The sequence below is a fragment of the Pyrus communis genome, chromosome 1, assembly GCF_963583255.1.
Source record: "Pyrus communis chromosome 1, drPyrComm1.1, whole genome shotgun sequence".
Taxonomy (NCBI): Eukaryota; Viridiplantae; Streptophyta; class Magnoliopsida; order Rosales; family Rosaceae; genus Pyrus; species Pyrus communis.
Genome location: NC_084803.1, coordinates 210,291 through 230,301, shown reverse-complemented (window position 1 = coordinate 230,301; position 20,011 = coordinate 210,291). Strand labels below are relative to the sequence as shown.

Here is a 20,011-nt window from a genome sequence, read left to right as displayed (position 1 = left end):
GATGATACTTTCAAATTCTTTCTCAGTTGCTCCGCCTTGATGAGTAATCAAATTTTGAACATTGCTCTACAATGCTAAAACACCATGTTTTGACACTTGTAAATACATCACCTATTTTCAATACTACGTATCTTTTGAATGTATAGAGTGTTTTAACCATTAAATTTAATTTTCATAACTATTTGTATCTTTTTATTTCAATCTCAACTGTTTATTTTTTGGATCACTCAATGCTAGATAATATTAAAAAAATTACAAGTTCGATACTTAATTATGATTCATATGCATACTTGCATATTCCGACTTCGTTAAAGCAGAATATCACGTATCATCATCATTGTATAAGAAAGAATCTGGTGCACTTTCAAATTCAACTTGTATAAATGCGAGGCAAGGTTGATACATATATCTCAAGGTTAATATAAAAGTTCTACTAATGGAAGGATCGATTCTCCATCGAACCAAATCAGCCGAAGGAGTGCTTTCACGAGCTCATGCCAATATCCACGACAGCAAGTCAACAACATAAATTCAGTGGTTCAAGCAAGATGACCGACCAAATAAGAAACATCCACTCAAAGATAAATTCAAATTAAGTCCTCAGTTACAGTCCCGGCCATACCGAAAACACATTTTTCCAAAACTTTGATCCATCTAACAATAACATCAACGTACCAAACCACATATTGCCAAGACAAAGGGCAGACATTAAAATACATCCGTTTCTGGCAAATCACATTCTATCTTCTCTTTTCCTTGGTGCACAGGTGATGATCTCATCAACTCTAAGAATCATCTCTACAGCCTCTGTTGCAGAGAGCAGGACGGCCTGCTTAACTTTAAACGCTTCTGATATCCCTCGTTCTGCCATGTCTCCTACCTGCCAGCGTCAAAAAAATGCCATGCATCAGATCATTATAAGAGTCCAGACACCCCGCAAGTAATTTCTCCCCATTAACATCATTCTGGTACTTACTGTTCCAGAGATGACATCAATCCCAGAAGTGCATCCTTCTTTCTGGTGCTCTGCACGTAGCTTTGCAATCAACTCAGCACTGTCCAAACCGGCATTGTCAGCAATGATAGTAGGAATGGCCAAGAGTGCCCGCGAGAAAGCTTCAATAGCATGAGATTTCTTTCCAGGCGTTTTCCTGGCCAGCTCATCAACTTCCTTTGCCATTATCATCTCAGGCCATCCACCTCCAAGCAAAACTCTGCTGTCATTGACCGTCTGAGACAGCACACACAAGGCATCATGCAAAGACCTTTCAGCCTCGTCAAGAACATGATGGCTGCCAAAGTGCAAACATATCATACAATCATCCAACGAAAAGTAAAAAGAACCAATTTTAACTCTTTAACTGCCGGGCCAAAACAAAAGCTTCCTACATCTTTTTGGAGTATACTTCAAATGTAAATCCTAATTACTAGGTGCTACAAGGAATATCCATAAGTGGAAAGAAAGGGAAATACAAGTTGACGAGAGTAGCAGTTTCCAGTCAGCTAATAACAAAACCGTCGGTAACAAAAGCCACAAATGTAATACCTGCTACCATAATTTTCGGGATTCCAAGGGGCATATGAGTCTCATAGAGACTCTCAGCCAGTTTAACTATGGCCTCAAATAAGATAAGCTACAGATGTACAGTACTCCATTTCATGTATTATCTCTCACATTTCATCTACTATCTTTCACACACACACACCAGGTTAAAATTACATCTGTGCAGGCACAATAAAATTAGCCAGTGCAGAACATTAGAAGAGAACAAAATGTAAATGAAAAAAATACCTCGCGCCTCTCAGCACTATTGTGCAAGCCTGACCCAGTTCAACTCCAGAAAAGTGGATCAACTTGTCCTCACCAATCATAATTTCCTCAATGAGCTTGCAGTGCCCAAGCTTAACGGACTCTGGGTTATCAAAGGTTGATGCAATTTCACCACCAGTAACTAAGGCCAAACGCTCAATGCCATCAAAATCAGCATGCTCAATTGCAAGTATTCCAGCATCTGCAAAGAGTTCTTCTGGGAAGTTGTAGATCAACTGTCTGTTAACAAAACAGTTAATTCCATGACCTATGATCTTCTGCACTTTTTCTCTCATTTTATCTTTCTCAGCCCCTTCAATTTCAGCAACCTTCGCCATTGAATCAACACGAACACGTGCCCCATAAATCTTCACTTTGTCTGTATCCATTGCTGTGTTTGCCACCAAAATGTTTGCATTCTCTATGCGCTTCGGCTGACCAAGACCTATTTTCTTGTCAAGAATAAATCTGAAAAATAAAAACAGAAGTATAGAAGTCATGAAATAACAAAAAGAATCCAAGACTCACATTCCAGAATTTCCAAAATTGTCAAAACTAGCAGTAAAAATAACATAAGCTCAAAAGTTCATTTTCCTTCTTACCCTTCATCTAAAAATGAATCTATAAGTGATCCACCGGGCTTCTTTATAATTTGGATAGCCTCTAAGTTGGTGCTTCCCTGCCAATGGAAACAGCTTGTTAAGTAAATGAAGACTAAAGAAAAAGATATGTTTTCAACATTCAGACTGAACCTTAACTACTAAACGTTAATTTACAATCACCTTTAGGCGAATCACAGCATCCACAGCTAGCTGTGCAAAATGTTCTTTGTCCTGAGAAAGAATTTTGGAGCTCAAAGTAGTCATTGCGATCTTCATTAGGTCCGACTTAAATTTTTCTGCACAATTCAGTGATGGCTTCACTTAGTTACAATTTTACAAGGCAAAGATAATGAATACGATGTCAATCAATTCAAAAGCTCCAATCTCAGAGGGCAGCATGCATAAAGACCAAACCCATCAAATTCAATATTGAACATCATGTAACTAAATGAAAGTTGATCCATGAGGTGAAATATTCAATGGATCGGACAGAAGAAGGGAAAAATCAGTAGTGAATACCAGAGTCAGCCTTGTTATCCACAACCTTCTGCAATAAAGCATTACGAGCATATTCAGCTGCCATCCGATAACCTAAAAAATCAAACTTACAGCATTAAAGCACTAAAGTTACATGGTACCACATAAAACTACAACAGAACTACAAAACTAGTGAGATACGTGTTTGCAGAAACCTAAGACAAACCTGAAATGATTGTCATTGGGTGAATCTTTGATGAAACCAGCTTTTCAGCCTCCCTTAAGAGCTCACCCGCCAAAACAACAACAGAAGTTGTCCCATCACCGACTTCATCATCTTGAACTTTTGAAATATCTGACTCTTGTATTAAGGATCATCACCAAATGCGAGATATATCTCTACCACTCCCATACACTTTCAGTACTTCAAGATCAAAGATAACTTGCCAACAACAGTTTTGGCCAAATAGATATGTGTCAAGTGATAAGTAGATAACTGAAATAGAAAAATATGTCTACAACCTGTAATAATCAGCATAAGCAGTCACAAATTTAAAATCAAATGGTCAGGATACCAACAAGAACTTTAGCAGCTGCATTGTCAATATGCAGGGACTTTAAGATGGTGGCCCCATCATTAGTAACAGTAACCTCGTGTCCTCTTCCTGTTGATTGCAAAATTTTATCCTGTACAAAAAATATTAACAGGAAAGTAACTAACACAAGTAGGAAAGCATTGTAAAAGCATTAGTGTCTATTAGTTTGGCAACAGATTAAGTAAGAGAAATTCACCATTCCCTTCGGCCCTAAGGTTGTCTTAACCAAGTCAGCAATTGCCATTGCGCCCACAAATGAAGCCTAAAACAATACAAATTAAAGATAAGTTGTACACAGGGGGGGATAAGTCAGAATCTTGCCATATCTGTTTGAATTCGAATAACAAAATGAAAATTGAAATTTCCTAATCTACATCTGCCTACACTATTACATACTGAAAAACAGTATAATCCAGGACAGTAGCGAATCCCAGAAGGCCTTGCGAACACAACAAATTAAAGCCAAACAAAAGATTCAATGGAACACCACATACATCCACCCTAATCCCACAAAAGTAAGTTCGCACAAATGCTGTGATTCTAGTCAAGAATATTATCCAACAAAATTTCAGGAAACAAAATCTTTCAATCATTAACCATGAAATTCATAGAAATAACATTTTGTTTACTACAAAACATTGTGCACTTTCAAAGCACAGTACTGGAAACTCACCAGTCTGGCGCGCTCTCCTTTCTCCTCACTAGCTTCATCTTTGAAAATTCTCTCCACCTATCGCATTTACAATATAAAATCAAATCAAACAAAAAAAATGAAACCTGAAAATAAAATGCCAAAGTTTAAACCCTAAACATTTGCTTACCGCCATGGAATAGAGATATCAAAAAACTTCGGCCGAAAGAAAACCTGTGAGATTTTACAAAACGGAGTGAAATCAAACGGCGAAAAACAATCCGATCACGCAAATCACAAGGAAAATGAGAGAAGCGAGGAAACTTGAAGCAAAGAAAATCTGAAGTCTGTAAAACCCAAAAGCGCAAAATCTTAAGAAACGGAAACCGTGAAAAAGAAACTACCTGATCTTACCGAAGAGAAAGCGAAGACGGAGATGGTGAAGGGAGAATTGAAGACTCTAGATCCCGCCCAAAATAACTGGTTTCGGCGTCGAGGGTTTTTTCACGCTTTCTAAGTTGAACCGGCAGCACAGGAGTGAAAGAGAGTGTAGTGAGAAGAACCGGGTGTATACCTCCGCTGGGTTGCTCGGTTTTTCAAAATATGATGCATCAGAACAAGGGTTGTGGAACGAACGGTTGGATTGGAAGCGAAGGGTGGTCCAGCATGATTTCTAGCCGGTGATTGGAAATGACAAGTACCAGATGCCCTAGCGAGTTTTATACAAAGGTCGCACAAGAACCCTTTTTGCGTAGTCGCGCGAAATCGCAGGAAGGCCCTATTGCTTTTTTCCTGTTTCACTTTTATCGTTTTAATTTTTATTTGGTGTACAATATACAAAAACTTTTAATTAGGTTTTATTCGTACTTGACTTTCTTTAAAAGGGTTGAAAATTATTTTAGTGAAAGGCAGGAACCAGGAAGGCCCTATTGCTTTTTTCTTGTTTCACTTTTATCTTTTAATTTTTATTTGGTTTACGATATACAAAAACTTTTAATTAGGTTTTATTTATACTTAAGACTTTTTCGATGCTTATTTTTACGATGGTTGACAATGTTTTAGTGAAAATATTTGAGAAATTTTATTTGAACCCATCTAATTTCACTTTACACTCAACTTAAATTTTAAATGTTAACTGTCATTTTTAATCTATTGCATAATTATCATTAAGTACAAAATGAAATTAATAATAAAACTAAAAGTTATCAATAAATCCATACTCAATAATCAAACTCTACCAGCACTCAATCTTTATCCTATGTTCATTTTGACTAATGGATGATGATTTTGAAGTTCCGAATCCTTCAACTAAGATATAAATCGATTTATCCACGTTTTTTTCATTTGATTTTAATTTTTTTTAGAGTTTAAAAGTATATTGCTTGCAAAGAAGATCTTTGTTACCCCGTGGATAAATTTCTCTATACAACTCATAACTCTTCCAAAAGGCATTGGGAATTCAATACTACCACCAACTGAAACATAAAAATAATGAAGCTAAAACGCTAGTAAATAGCTTGGCATATACATAAAAAAAACAGACAAGGTAAAAACAACTGGAGTGAAAACATGTACTTTTTGAAGTTCTTGAAATCAACAGTGTCATCCATCAACCAATGCGAAATGATTCATCTCCAAAAGTGAAGTCCAAATCTAGAACATAGTGATAATTAGCAAAATTGTTCTTACTTCTAACAACTTGAAATACAGCAAATACGACTTTGAGAAAGTCCTTGAGTTTTGTTTTGATATATATTCAAGAATAATTTAAACCGATGAACATGAACTCAACAGATAGCATATGATTGATGCATTAAGCAAATATGGTTTTTGCGTGGCATTAAAACAGAAGAAGATTGGGGCATTGATGATAACGATTATCATTTGTCCTATACAGATGAGAACAATGTATAACATTGTGACTATATTTTCGACCCTAGCGAGAAAAAAGAGAAGAGGATCACCATCTTGCATGGGCACTTTCTTCCTGAGAAATATTGAAGTAGCAGGTTCGCACACTTAAGAAACATATATGAAAATAATTTCAAAAACAGAGCTGTCTCCAACTGATTTTGGGTTTATTTTCTAAATTGGTGTAAAGATAAATTTATATATTGAATTGAGTTCGTGAGGGTAGTTTAGGGAGATATTTGGGTTGAAAGAGATATTGATAGTGTAATTGAAATTAATAAGGGTGTAGAGAGTAAGTTGGGTGTAAAAAAAGATTATATGGATTTAAATAAAATTTCCCAAAATATTTTTGAAATCAATTCTTTGTAAAAATACAAGTAAATTTTGTAAACGTGAAGGACTTCATGTGTTTTTAGAACTCAAAAACATTCTCTAAATGTGTTTTCAGTTATTTTAAAAGCACATCCAAACAGCCCCTTAGTATTACAGTCTAGTGATATTCCTCTCCAGTTGTAAGCGAAATGTCTTAGGTTTGATTCTCGCCAAAAGTGAATTTGATACCACATTATTGTTAACTCATTATGAGGCTATACTCATCCCCTCTTCCTGGTATAAATAATATCGATTGCTAAAAAAAGAAAAAAGAAGAGTACATCCAAACAACTACTCAATTTTTGCAAATTGAATCATATTTTAACCTATTTTTGAATAGTTGGTACATTTGAATTCGATCTTGCACATTATTATGCCTCTAAAATTTGGTCATGAGTATTGTCGTGATGAAATTAATTCAAAATTGTGACAAAATTGATAATCTAAGGGGGAATGTAGCAAAGGTATATATATACGATACGATGCTAACAAAAAACTAGAGAGTGGAGATGATTGAGAAACAACTTGAGGACAGGAGGGTCACCCAACCTGATGATAATTACTAATTAGGCATACGAAAACCTGGTACAATAACAAAAGGAATACAATCAATCTGTTATAGGAAAGAATTAATGTGACCTCGAGCTGAGGTCTTTGACATAAATTTATATATCGTAATCAAACAGCACCCCTGAAAAATCAAATTTGAAGCAACATGTCGAGTGGACTGTTGGTTCTATCTTAATCAGCTAAAGCTAAAACTCCATCGCAGAGGCCCTTCACTCACTCCTAGTTTAGAGCTTAGAGGGGTCGTGTGCGCCGGCCGCTTGCTCTGCCACATAGCCGCGCATTCCTTGGAATAGGGTATTCATCCCTAATTGAAGTGGATGAAGTATAAACACGCAGATATAACTGTTGTCCAAGGTACTGTCGTGCCCAAAACTCTGTCCTCAAGTTCCACATTCCCACGTTATCTAGCGGAATGTATATAGCCGTCCACGACTTGGGATACACCTGCATTCAAAGTAATCTATAAATCAACCACATATATACACGTATGTTACTGTTTTTCTGTTTTTTTGTTCTTCTCCCCATTGTCATAGTTAGAATGTGAGCATCAAATGCACAAGGAGTAATTACGTACCTGAGTGGTGCAACGTGAAACCGCATCTCTGAGATTATACGCATTCCTGCTAGCCGTTGTCCACTGCCCTCCATCCATACTGCAAATATTTGACAAGCAATTTCGAATTACTTATCAAGAAAAGACTGGATTAAATTGAGCATATGGAACTGAGGGTTGGGTATGCTTACCCAACAACAAAGAAAGAGTAACCATCAAGATGCCAGCTCTGAATTATATCTTCGTTGTTTTGGAACACAATCTCGACGAATGCTCTATAATCAGCACCCAGTACCGAGGTGTCAAGGTACAATCCCCCACCAGTAGGCCTGTCGGAGATGCTTCCAACACGGAAAACTCCTCCAATTTTGAAGTAGTCCGCGAGCTTCAAGGGAGTGTCTGCTGGAACAAACGACACGCTGTTCACCCCATATCTTTGCTTACCGCTCACTTGACCAGCGGAATTTTGTAGCACATAAGTTTTGGTTAAATTGATCAGTCCATAGTGGTATGAGCCCTGTGGGTTTGGCCGCGGTCCACTTGCTGTAAGATTGGTCCTGAAATAACATGCATGCGTAATGGAGAATGGTCAGGACTTTAGTCCAATTTGATAGAAATAGTATGAAACGAGAAAGTACCTGATAGAGCGGGCTTGGTTCAAAGACCAGTCGACTTGGATGGTAGGTCCACCAGGGGGTGGGCCAGAGACTTTGCCAGCAGAGTTGGCGTAATGGACAGTGCCGGTTGTGGTGAGGATTGGAGAGGTGAAACGAGAGGAAGCTACAAGGTAGTAGTCTTGTCCGGGCTGATCAGCTGTTACAAGAACGGAGTAAGATTGGCCAACGTGTACATCAAGGGATGAGTAGGTGGTTTGGAGGGTGTGTGTTCCCTCTACTTCTACCAGCTTCATTTTGTGGTTTTGAATGCGGAAGTTGAGGGAATTTTGCAACCCAATGTTTGAAATTCTGAGCCTGTATGTTTTTCCTGCAATGAGATGCATAATACATATGCACCATTAACAATCTAATGAAGATTAATGTAGGATGCTTGTGATTGTAAAAGTTGATATCGACATTAACTGTGAAGGCACACCTTGCTCAAAATTAAGAGAGAATCCACCAGGACCGCGGCCGTTGATGAGGATTCCATCAGGGAGAGGTAGCTTTTTACCACGGTCCAGATGAGCCTTCAAGGTCTGTACAAGACAAATAAAATAATCAACACTGATAAATTAACAAAGCAATCAAAACTAATCAGAGTTGTTGTCGAGGTAGACGTGAATGTAGTTACATTAACTGAGCTGATGAGCTCGAATCTATTTTTTTGCAATTTAAATAATATAAAGTAAAATATTAGCTTGTATCAAAACAAAGAGGTCGTTGAGGGAGGAAGTGTTCCTTATTCCAGTTGTATCAAAACAAAAATATTTGGCAGGTTCTGGCTACAACAATACTTCACTGATAGCAGGAAGTATCAAAACAAAAATATTTGGCAGGTTCTTGACTGCTTCCTTCCCTGTTCACCGTCTTCTTTTTTCTCCTCTCTCTATCCAACAATTCTCCCACTATCTATTGAAGAAAGATCTAGGGCTTCATGATGGCTGCAAATCCTAAAATATTTTTGCATCCTACTAATTTTGAACAGATAAAAAAATTGGAAATTCCATATTTTCATTTGTCTCTCCTCCCTTCCCCTGTTTCTCTCTCTCTCTCTCTCCCAATTTCTCCACTGCAAAGCTTCATGCTTTATCTTTCCCTCTTTCTGGTCCTTCCAGTCGGCAACCCCCGCTCAACCCACCATCTGTTCATGCCACCATCAAAATTGTAGCCTCTTGTCAACCATCATCCCCCACCACCATAGCCTAACGATCCTCGCAACCCAAATGAAATCTAAGGAGCTGGAGAGGAAGAAAGAAGAAGGTGCTCTGTTTTACTTGGGTTAAATAACTAAACCAGAGTTGAAAGAGATTTTGGAGGGAAACAAAAAAACCCACACGTGTTGTTCTGTGAACGTGCCGCGTCACTTTTGTGCAGGACTTCCTGCTGTGTTTACAGCAGCGAAGTATTATTCTTCTGGCTACTGAGATATGGTTTCAGAGATTTACTGTTCGGAATTATTAGCTTGGGTCACAGGTCAGGGAGAAAATGCGAGTGACCCACAAGAACAAAACAATGGGCTACAAGTTATATAACATTATGACAAAACTGGGTCACCAAATGGGCCATTTGGAGTGGGCAGATAAAGACAGTGACGTGCTCAACACTGCGTTCGTGGTCCCACACACACACACAGTTATCCCCAGTCTCGCAACACCAATAAGGGTTACCGCAATTTCGATAACAAAAATGAAAAAGAAAATTGGCGCGTTAGATGTAAAATTTAGTCCTAGTTACAATTTTGGTCTCTAATCCAATCGTCATTATGTTGAGAGCTGGTTTTTTTGAGTAACACTGTTATAACTTAGAGCTCGGCTCTTATGTCTTATCTGCCTAAATTTTTTATTGTGAATGAAAATTTTATTGTTATTGTTAAAAATGATCGTTCTCTATATTGTGACAATTTCATGAACATCAATACTCACCAATGCTTAGTTCAACAACCAAACCTTTAATCACTTGTAATTCAAAAACCATTACTAGTTTTCCTTTTAGAGAAAATTTGGATTACTTTCGAATGGAATAAAAACGCATAAGGGCTGGTTTTACCGACATAGGATCACATATTTCAAACAGGTCCAGCTGTCTTGAAAAGTAAGCGGTTACATGCTTACCGACGTAAGCGCTTTATGGTTTTTGTTTGTTTTCTTCCTTTCCAAAATGCGCGAAAATTTCGGATGAAACAAAAAAACCACGCGGGAAAATGTATGCAACTAGGAACACGGATAAATTAATGTGTTTGATTTTAGTTGGAGAAGTAAAAAGAAGTGGAAATATAGGATTTACCGTGTGATTAGCCTTGTACCAATCACCAATAAGAACAGTGTAATCACCGGCAGGATCAGGGAAAGGGACGGGAATTCTGGGCCTGCTGAGAATTCGGATGCCTCCGAAGCCGCCGGCAGCCTTGTGGAAGGCGAGAGATGGGAAGTAGTAGAAACTTCCGATTTGGTCCTTGACTTGGAGAATGTAGGTGAAGTTCTTCCCCGGTGGAATTGGGCAGGTTGTTCCATACACTCCGTCCTCAAATGAATTCCTTCTTTGTTGGATTCCGTTCCTGTTTTTACAAATAGGATAATTACCCAAATTAAATAAACAATTAATTAGTTAAATAACCTCCTGCATCCTTTCACAGGAATTAATTAATTTACTGGATTTATTTTATTTTTTTCTTGTTCCTTGTGTCAAGAACAATTAAGCCAACAAACTTATAAAATCGTAGCATATTTTATTAAGAAACTCAAAAATAAAATAAAGAGCAATTTATATGTTAGGAATTCACCACCATATAGCGCTCTTATCTAGTAATTACTCATTCTACTAATGACTAATGACTAATGGTAGGAAAATTAAACATGAGAAGTCAAAATAAGAGGAGGTTGATTAACAAGAATCAAATGATTAAGCTCAGCCGCAGAGGAATCGAGTCGTTTTCTAGTTTCTAGATATAGAAAGCTGAGCTGGTGAGAAGTCACTAGTACCAGATTACTACCATTATTGTATTGATAACGAACCAGATCTAATTGAATTGTTCCTTCCATGCCTTCCCTCCAATAACAACAATTAACAAAACATTCCCCAATTCCCCAGATCTAAACTCAAAAGTAAAATATAAATACTAAAGAAAGATAGATAATAATGTGGAAACCAACAAAGGCGTCAGTCTGACTGTCTGAGCCGGAGGTGTACGTGCGCAGCTGCACTAACCCCGCACTCTAATCAAGGGCTTCAAAAATGAAGAGGGAAATCTTGTCTCTTAGGTTTTACTTCATATGCATTACAAATCATTAATAAAAAATTGATTTGGTATATAATCTTTGCACTAACTAGGTAACTAATCAGAGAGCCAGAGCAGAGAGAGCCAGAGAGAGTGTGTGCTGTGTGTTACCAGGAGAGGAGGAACGGCTCGTCCAAGCTGTTGAAGACGTTGATGATGAGATTATCATTGGTGACGGAGTGGATGTCTGGCCCCGGGAACTGTCCATTTATGAGTATTCCCTGAGATTAAATTCAACAGATCGGAGGAATCAGATACTGATTTGAGTCAACGTATTAAACAATGCCACAAACTGATTAAAAGATAATTAGATTTGGAGGATAAACCTTTTGGCGAACACCGAGAGGGTAAATGTCGCCGTAAGTGACATTCCATTCGAAGAATCTGTAGGGATCTTCAGCGACGGCCATGGAGAAGAGAGCGGCGAGACATAGCAGTGCCCAGATGGCACCTTCCGCTCCGTTTAGCGGCATTTAGTTATGCGCACGACTATGTGATTAAGCTAATGACTGACGGAGAGATTTTGGAGGTGTTGGGATGGGTTGAAACTGGAATAATAAGGGAAAAGGAGAGCTGTGTGGAGTGACTTTCAAAAGAGAAGTGAGGGAAAGGGAAAGAGTGAATGGATTATGACATAATCGATGAGGACTGGAGGAGGAGGAGGAGGAATGACACCTATATATTTAAGTGCGGTACAGACAACCACGGGTGACATGGAGCATAGCCGCCACCGCAGAGAGGGAAAGCTAATAAAAGCATAATCTTTTTCTCCTTTTTTTCTCCTGAAAATTATATAGTATAATTTATATTTAAAAGAGGTGGCAAGAAAATTAACTAGCGGTGGGTGTGTCGGTGGTGGTTTCTATTTGCATACCTATTAATTAATTAATATAACATCCTCTTTATCTACTAAAATCAATAAAAATATTAATATAGTCCTTCGTACGTAATTGTAATAAAATATTTATATAAAAAAGGTAATGCTAAAATGATTAAATATGTATACTAAATTTGTAAATTAAATAATATGTCATCAATAAAAAATAAGTATGTTAATCAACACTTAAATGAAAATTTAATTATTAACTTCTATATCATTTAACTTACAAAATTTAGTTTCCAAATTTAACTTCTCTCGCATTACCGTAAGAAACAAGATAATGATGGAGAAACTAAATTTGGAGACTAAATTTGTAAACTAAATGATGTGTCACTAATAAGAATGAATACGTTTATCAATGCTTGAATAATAAATCAATTATCAACTTCTATGTTTTTAATTTTCAAAATTTTATTTACAAATTTAATCTCTCTAACCTGAGCATTTAAATATTTACATAAAAAAAATAAAACATTTGCTTGCAGCATCTCATGTAACTATAATTTTACTCCTCCAACTTCTCCCCACTCCTTTTTTTTCCCTTTTTTATATCTTAATTTACATTCAATTAAAACTCCGTTTAGATTATAATTTAAAAAAAAAATTGTTATATATTTAAGTACACACATAATGTGTGGCTGTTATCCATAATTAAATTTGAATTATGAAGTGAATAAATTGGGAGTGTGAAGTGTGTGTCTGCCACATGGGTTGGGTTGGGTGGGTGTTTGTACTTGCTACTGTGTGTGTCTGGAGGTGAGATGGTTGGGATAGGTGGGGGAGTTTCGCTTTGACGCCATCCCAGGACCAAGAGAATGCATGTGAGAGAATGTGGAGTTTTTAACAAAGCGGGGCCCTCTTCTGCCCTCACTCAACCCATCCCTCATCACTCATTAGTCAACTCAACCATTTTCCACCCAACTCTGATTTGCCATTGGCCATATACTTTTAATTTAATATATAATGCCTAATCCAAACCAAAACTTAACTAAAAAAATAATAAATAAATAATTACATATATCACGGTCAATTAAGGATGATAATTCTAATCGTTAAACTGGATAATTATAGATAACCATCTGAATAGATTGGATTTGAATATGGAAATTCGGGTATGGTATGGATATGGGGAAAAACTGTAAATTTTATTTGGTTATGATTTTAGATATGATTATAGGGATCCCCAATCCGTATCCAACCCGAATATTTTATATATATATATATTTGATATATAATATAATTTTATTCAATTTACCATACCCTCCCTATACTAATTCATTATGCATGCATCAAACCATGTGTTATCTTTATTATGCACCAAACATCATGCATGGCCCATACCAACAACTTCATCAATTCAATAATCTTATTGTATACTCAACCCAATTAATTCATTGAATCATTTTATATATCAATTATCAAATGTTACAAGTTTATCAGATTCATCTCTCTTCAAGAGTCTCACTGTCAAGAAATTGGTGCATGTTATCATAAACAACTTCAAATATATTGTTATGTTTTTTGTAATTGGATGTTGCTATTTAATGACGGAATTAGTATCTACTAAAATTTATAATGCGTCAATTTGATGAATATATATATATATATATATATATATATATTTTTATGAAGATGGATATAACAGATAACAGATTGAACCAGTGGATATGGTTATGGATAATCACTGATGAGTAATTTGCGGTTATGTATATGGTTAATTTTCGTAGTTATAGGGATGGATATAACATTTATGTCCCCAAACCAAACCGTTGTTATCCCTACGGTCAATGCTCTCGTGAATCTTAGACGTTACCTCTACATTCTATAATTGTAATTTTCAATAGATATAGCGGCATCTTTTGCATGTCGTGATTTTACACATTTGCACACATCTTTTGTATGAGTAATGCTTGACAAATTAATTTCTAAATTAAATTTTATAAATCAAAATATGGTCTACTATTTTTAGATCGTATTTTTCAAACCACATAATGTGACAATTAATTGTTCTTATTCCAAATTACTTTAGTATGTTATTACAGTTGTTATACATAATTTGAATGTCCACCAAAAAGTCACTTTGTTCACGTCCCTTTCTTTCTTTTCTAGTTATTTTGACATAAATGGGGTACGGTAATACAATATCCGTGGAATAAAAGCAAGCATGTGAACGTTGGCGAGTCTTTATTTTTCAAGTTAACTGAATTCAGACTTTTTTTTTTAATGACACTATACCGGCCTTTTATTTCAACCGCATTTTACCCACTCTTTTTGCTCCTAGAATGTCCTAAAATGTTGTAGCTCAAATTAACAATATTTGATTCTGTGAGTTTTTTCGGCCCTTGAAAGAAATGGATAACCGTGGTTTGCCACCATTTATTCCTCTTTTATAAAAAATAAAAATAAAAATAACAACATTTGCTCCTACATACAAGGTTTTAAATTTGATTATTTCTCCTATATTATCACTTGTGTATCGTAACATAAGTTTTGTATTTGACTAACCATTTTCTAACTAATTACCAATTAAGTTACTGGTTATTAATTTATACTGTTGTAGCATAAATAAACATGCAAGAAAATCCGACCAAAGATAAAATAACAAGTGCGAGTTGTACATTAAAATTCATAACTCAATACCTAAAGTCAGAATTCCTATCATATAGGAAGCGATTTGATCGCCCACGCGTTCGTTCTTTGTTTCCCGCAATACAAGAAGAATAGTTGAAGTAGTAAATTTAGTGATAAAACAAAATAAAATAGCAAGTTTAGGATCCACGCCACGAGGCTCACAACACGGCAACTCCCCGACGCAAAACATGCGCACGCAGTTTCTAAATTCGTTTTCAAATGCGGCCCAAAACCCAAAAATTTAATTGAAATATGTTTGTTTGCTTTGCTGGGGGTCCCATGAACAGGGCATGTTGAACTCAAACCATACCACCACAAAAAAAACACCAAATCAATCCTAGTAGACTAGTAGTATAGTAACGCAACACAACACAAGACAGCTGTTCCTCAAAAACATTTATTTCAAAAAGGATTTATAACTTTTGTTCGACTCGTAATCATGTAGTCAGTCAGGCTGAGGCCCACAAAAAGTAATACGATATGTAAGCAAACATTGCTCTCAAATCTCAATCAACCCACAACCTAATCCCTAATCTCTCTCACTCTCTCTCACATGGAAAATGGAATGGAAGTGTGAAGGCTACAAAAGTTCCTTACTTGCACTACAATTTAGCTGACCAGTTCTCAAAAATTTAAATATGATGACACCACTCTATTACTAATATGATGAGGATTCTCTCTTGATCTTCTTCGAAGATGATCTTAAAAATCTTCATATCTTAACCGTTCATCGTACATCGTGCGGTTAGTTTTAGTTAGTTACTATTTATGTTTAATTTTAAATAATAAAATTCAAAAGATTTCTAACTGCATGATGTACGATGAATGAGTAAGATGTGAGGATCCCTAGAATCTCCACAATTTGAATCAGGATGGGATCCAAATCCTACTAACATAACACTTTCCTTTTCTTTTTCTTAAAATTAAGAGGGCCTTAAACTGACCCTCCCAATTGCTTCAATGCATTCATTTCGTACTATTGAAGGCTCACATGAAATTCGTTCAGTGAGATGCATGCAAGGGAAAGTAATTTCGGGTCACACGGTAAAAGACCTCTACAATTATGTACCAAAGGAAATAAAAGTAAAAGCACAACGAACATTGCTTGATTTCTTACGTACAAACAGTCATTATTCTTTAAGTGTCAATTATAGTTCGACACGTAAGAAAATCTCTCATTGAAACTAGAAAAGGAATAGTTGTACCACATATCTGAATCGTCTACAAGGAGGAATGACCCCTTACATGCAAGGAACCAAGTGTTTTCCAACCCAAATAGTTGAATACATAGGCTAACAAGTCATTTGCCCAACCAATCATGCAACACATAGAAGTTTAATACAAAACGCCCTAAACCCATTAGGATAATTCAGTCTTCCATCCTCCTTGTTCGTGGATGAGAGTAAAGAATGTGGTACCGGCTTCAACGGTGCAGAAGCCTATGTGTGTGCAAGCACAAGAACCAATGATATGGCAACACAAGCTTTAGCATGATAGAAATTCCATAAATTGGAGCAGAAAAAGGTTTGGCCACGAGAGGAGAAACATAGAAGCGTATGAAACCAGTATGTAGAAGCTTTACTCAATCAGAGGAGATGTTCAAAGTGTGTTGGTAGAGGGGGAATATCTAACCGGTATACAGAAGTTTTACTCAATTAGAGGAGATGTTCAGAGTGTAGTGTGTAGGTACTAGGTAGTGTTACAGAACTAGATGCAGGGTGTCCGACACATCAACCCTCAAATATCCAGACACAAATACATAACACAATATCCGCTGGCCACTTGAGAATTATAAGGAAACATGAAACTGAAACAGACTTTAAGCACTTGATTCGCCTGCCCAAGATGTTTGATAACTAAAACAGACAACCATCCATCACAGGATCAGAATCAATAGAACGTTTTCAATCCCAGGCTCCAAGTCCAAGCAAACAACTAAATCTTGTTTACCTGAATTGAATTCGTACAGAACCTGACCTAAAATCTTTACTTTAAGCTGAGCAGTGAGCACTGACAGCAACAACGCTTTCTCAACCAAAAGTCACTCAAATTTCAACGTCAAAACCTATAACCAAGGACCAAATAACATGCGTCGTTTCCTTTATACGAAGTTTTGTGAACGAGATCAGAAGGTGAGCCTGGTGTGGTGAGGCAGCTGATATTTTCAAAATTTTCCGTATCATAACAAAACTTCTCTTACAAGTAATGCTCCATTGCCCACTCGATCTAGAAAACTATTTTGTTTTATTGATGAAAATCTTGTGACAAAATTGGAAATTACACGATTTAATCGTATCCTTAGGGTAAACATGTCAACTAAGCTACAGATGAGGAAACGTAAACAAGTAATTACCCGCTAAAACCAAATCATTACAAGTGTTGCAACGAATATCCAAACCTAGCTTTACCATTACTGTCAATCATGATTTTATACTATATAGCCTGCACGTTTAATCAGTAATCCAAACTCCCACATTGCTTGCTTTCAATACTTTTTGTTCCATTTCTTTCCTTCGTATCATTCTTCCCATCGTTATTAAGTCCTCGACTCCGCCCAATTCCCAGCTTTGGCAAACCCTTATTCAGCCCCTCTAGCAAAACACAAGCCTTGCACCATTTCTGCACAATAAAACAACAAATGTTCAGATTCTCTAACCAAACTCTACCCAAGTAACGAAAGCAAATGAGTATGCGTAACATTAATCAGATATCTCAACCACGTCACGTATGCTAGGGTAACAAACTTACCTGGCTGGAAATGTAACCGCACCGTTCACATGTCCCCTGTTCTGGCATTTTTGTACAAGTTGAAATTCTGAAATTCTCGCCTGATTTGATGATGTCAAGTATAGCCCTAGGTCTTCAGTTGAAAGAAGTCCAGTAAAATGTCAAACTAGGAGTACAGAATGTGCATACTGAAAATGTAATATAATAAGTCAATTTTTTTTTGTGAAAACTGAAAACTACAACGCCAACCAGTGAAACATTCTCTCAGCAAGGCACTCACCTGATTCTTTCTAAATCCTTGATGAATTCACGAGCAAAACCACGATATGCATTGGGTGAATAAATGCCTGCAATTTGACAAAAATGTCTTCTGAGATCTAACGGTAAAAGCATTAAACATAGAAATATAGTGCAAATGGTGGTTGAGTGGAGGGAAAATAACCGAGGAAGACTTGAGAGGAAAGATAGATTACATTCAGTGGAGAAGTAATCCAGCCTCTTGAAATATGCATACGTGCAAAATTAGTCAAGGCTTTGCAAAGAATTCAAACTCAACATTAAGATGAATAACAGAGATGAAAGAAAGAGAAAAAAAAAAAAATCAGAGTATTGAATATTTCAGCAGCCAGGATATATAACAATCTCCTTCTCATAGGTGTATTTAAAAGGTTTGCATCTTGGAATTGGCCCGTCTTCACCAGTGACAATTGAAGTGCATCTACTTAATCTGCAAAACAAAACCATAAATTCAGTTCAACATACAAACAAACTGAGGAAAAAAAAACCTTGATGGAATATGAAAAATGAATTACCTTGCAATGTCACCTCTTAATATGTTCAAAAGAACTGTTTCAGCAATATCATCTGCATTATGTCCGGTAGCTAGCTTGTCTACCTTCAACAGTGCAGCACCACGATCGAGGGCCTGGGAGGTAAATAGATATATCCATTATGTTGAATTGTTCCTTGTAATCTCTCGCAACCAATAGAATTCGATCATGCCTTCCATCCTTAAAGAAAGAGAAAGCTCACAAATGCCAGCGTTTTGGAGGTGTTATATGCAGAAAGTTTCAATGACCAGTTTAGTGCTTAAATTACTCATTCATAACTAAGTAACAAGCAGCATAAGTTTCTGTGGAAATATCATATATTGTCAAAAAATCAAAATGCCATGCTCATGTCTAAACACATCTATACAAGATGCCTAGAAAATGAAAAACAGCCAATTTCCAAGACAGCCAAATACCTGACGACGAAAAACACCACAAAAGGTGCAATTGTTCTTGAGACCTATCATCTTTACTATTTCATCCATGGTCCACCCATACAAATCCTTGTAGGAGACTATTTTCAGCGGCAATCCATACTGAAAGTAAAGATTCCAAACGAGAGTCAATTAAAGCTTTAAAAGGAGAGAAACACAAAGCATTAGACATGACCGAAAATTCATAGTCGAAATTACTTGACCTGGATTTCATTTCTTTTGACGGTTTCAAGAGAATCGTCCCTGTAGCCAGTAATGCCCTCATCAACTGACAAGAGGAAGAGATCCAAACCGTAATTGTGCCGCCTATTCAATTCGGATAATACATAAGCGAGGACAGTGGAATCTGAAGGCAGCAAATAACACGAAAGGAAATGAGCAGAAGGAAGTTAAGGTCCACATAACATAACTTTTACAATCCAAAACGGCATATAATTTATCACCACTCAGCAGCACTGGAAGCACAGCTTGATTAATTAATTTACCTTTACCGCCGGAGGCACCGAGGGCAATGCGCTCACCAGGCTTAAATAACTGGTTTTCGACGATGACCTGATGAATCTCCTGCTCAAACACCTCGTAGAAACACACCCTGCAAATCTTCACATACAATAACCGATTCAATTCAATTCTAGGGTTTTACTCCCTGCAAACCAGTAGGAGAAATTACCTGCTCTAGGGTTTTGGGTCTCTTGAGGGCGGCCCGTCTCTCATGACAGATGCAGCACTGGCGGCCCCCCGCCTTCTTCGGCTTGCCGTCGGCTGACGACTCCATTGAACGTGAAGACACTTGGTGGAAGCTCAGGAGCTGCGAACGGATGAGGAATGTTCGCGGTTATTGTTTGCGACTGCGACTCAAATATTGAATAGGAGAGTAGTTTTGTTCCGCTCGCCTCTCTCTCTTTACTTTCGAAAACACACGAACAATTTTGGCGTCTGTACATATTTACGAAGCTGCCCTTCACTTTGGTATGCTACTATTCCTTGGTACATATATATGATCGCTATCAAACATAAACGACTTTTATACGTCAACCAAATGTCACATTCACCA

The 20,011-nt window shown here is 37.0% G+C and overlaps 3 protein-coding genes across 5 annotated transcripts; all 3 read right to left on the bottom strand.

Moving 5' to 3' along the window:
* Nucleotides 1–357: 357 nt before the first annotated feature.
* Nucleotides 358–4,811, bottom strand: LOC137733805 (T-complex protein 1 subunit beta-like). 3 transcript variants are annotated; one of them, XM_068472998.1, is made up of 12 exons: nucleotides 4,522–4,811; nucleotides 4,307–4,350; nucleotides 4,159–4,215; nucleotides 3,682–3,747; nucleotides 3,465–3,576; nucleotides 3,116–3,244; nucleotides 2,932–3,003; nucleotides 2,593–2,708; nucleotides 2,413–2,489; nucleotides 1,793–2,278; nucleotides 977–1,292; nucleotides 358–880 (listed from the first exon to the last, which is right to left on the bottom strand). In XM_068472998.1, the coding sequence occupies exons 2-12, from the start codon at nucleotides 4,310–4,312 to the stop codon at nucleotides 734–736; spliced, it is 1,584 nt and encodes a 527-aa protein (XP_068329099.1). In that variant the 5' UTR covers nucleotides 4,313–4,350; nucleotides 4,522–4,811; the 3' UTR covers nucleotides 358–733. The 3 variants fall into 3 exon arrangements, with proteins under 3 accessions (XP_068329099.1, XP_068329107.1, XP_068329114.1); XM_068473006.1 differs by having other exon boundaries at nucleotides 4,532–4,811; XM_068473013.1 differs by lacking the exon at nucleotides 4,307–4,350 and having other exon boundaries at nucleotides 4,521–4,811.
* Nucleotides 4,812–6,924: 2,113 nt separating this feature from the next.
* LOC137729800 (L-ascorbate oxidase homolog) lies at nucleotides 6,925–12,135 on the bottom strand. Its single transcript, XM_068468827.1, has 8 exons — nucleotides 11,782–12,135; nucleotides 11,567–11,676; nucleotides 10,465–10,735; nucleotides 8,615–8,717; nucleotides 8,161–8,506; nucleotides 7,714–8,079; nucleotides 7,544–7,622; nucleotides 6,925–7,413 (listed from the first exon to the last, which is right to left on the bottom strand). Exons 1-8 carry the CDS (start codon nucleotides 11,926–11,928, stop codon nucleotides 7,201–7,203), a joined length of 1,635 nt encoding a protein of 544 aa, XP_068324928.1. The 5' UTR covers nucleotides 11,929–12,135; the 3' UTR covers nucleotides 6,925–7,200.
* Nucleotides 12,136–17,193: 5,058 nt separating this feature from the next.
* Nucleotides 17,194–19,994, bottom strand: LOC137732266 (cytoplasmic tRNA 2-thiolation protein 1-like). Its single transcript, XM_068471576.1, has 10 exons — nucleotides 19,628–19,994; nucleotides 19,443–19,557; nucleotides 19,161–19,303; nucleotides 18,940–19,059; nucleotides 18,506–18,618; nucleotides 18,328–18,420; nucleotides 18,167–18,207; nucleotides 17,974–18,040; nucleotides 17,715–17,826; nucleotides 17,194–17,585 (listed from the first exon to the last, which is right to left on the bottom strand). Exons 1-10 carry the CDS (start codon nucleotides 19,730–19,732, stop codon nucleotides 17,421–17,423), a joined length of 1,074 nt encoding a protein of 357 aa, XP_068327677.1. The 5' UTR covers nucleotides 19,733–19,994; the 3' UTR covers nucleotides 17,194–17,420.
* Nucleotides 19,995–20,011: the final 17 nt, after the last annotated feature.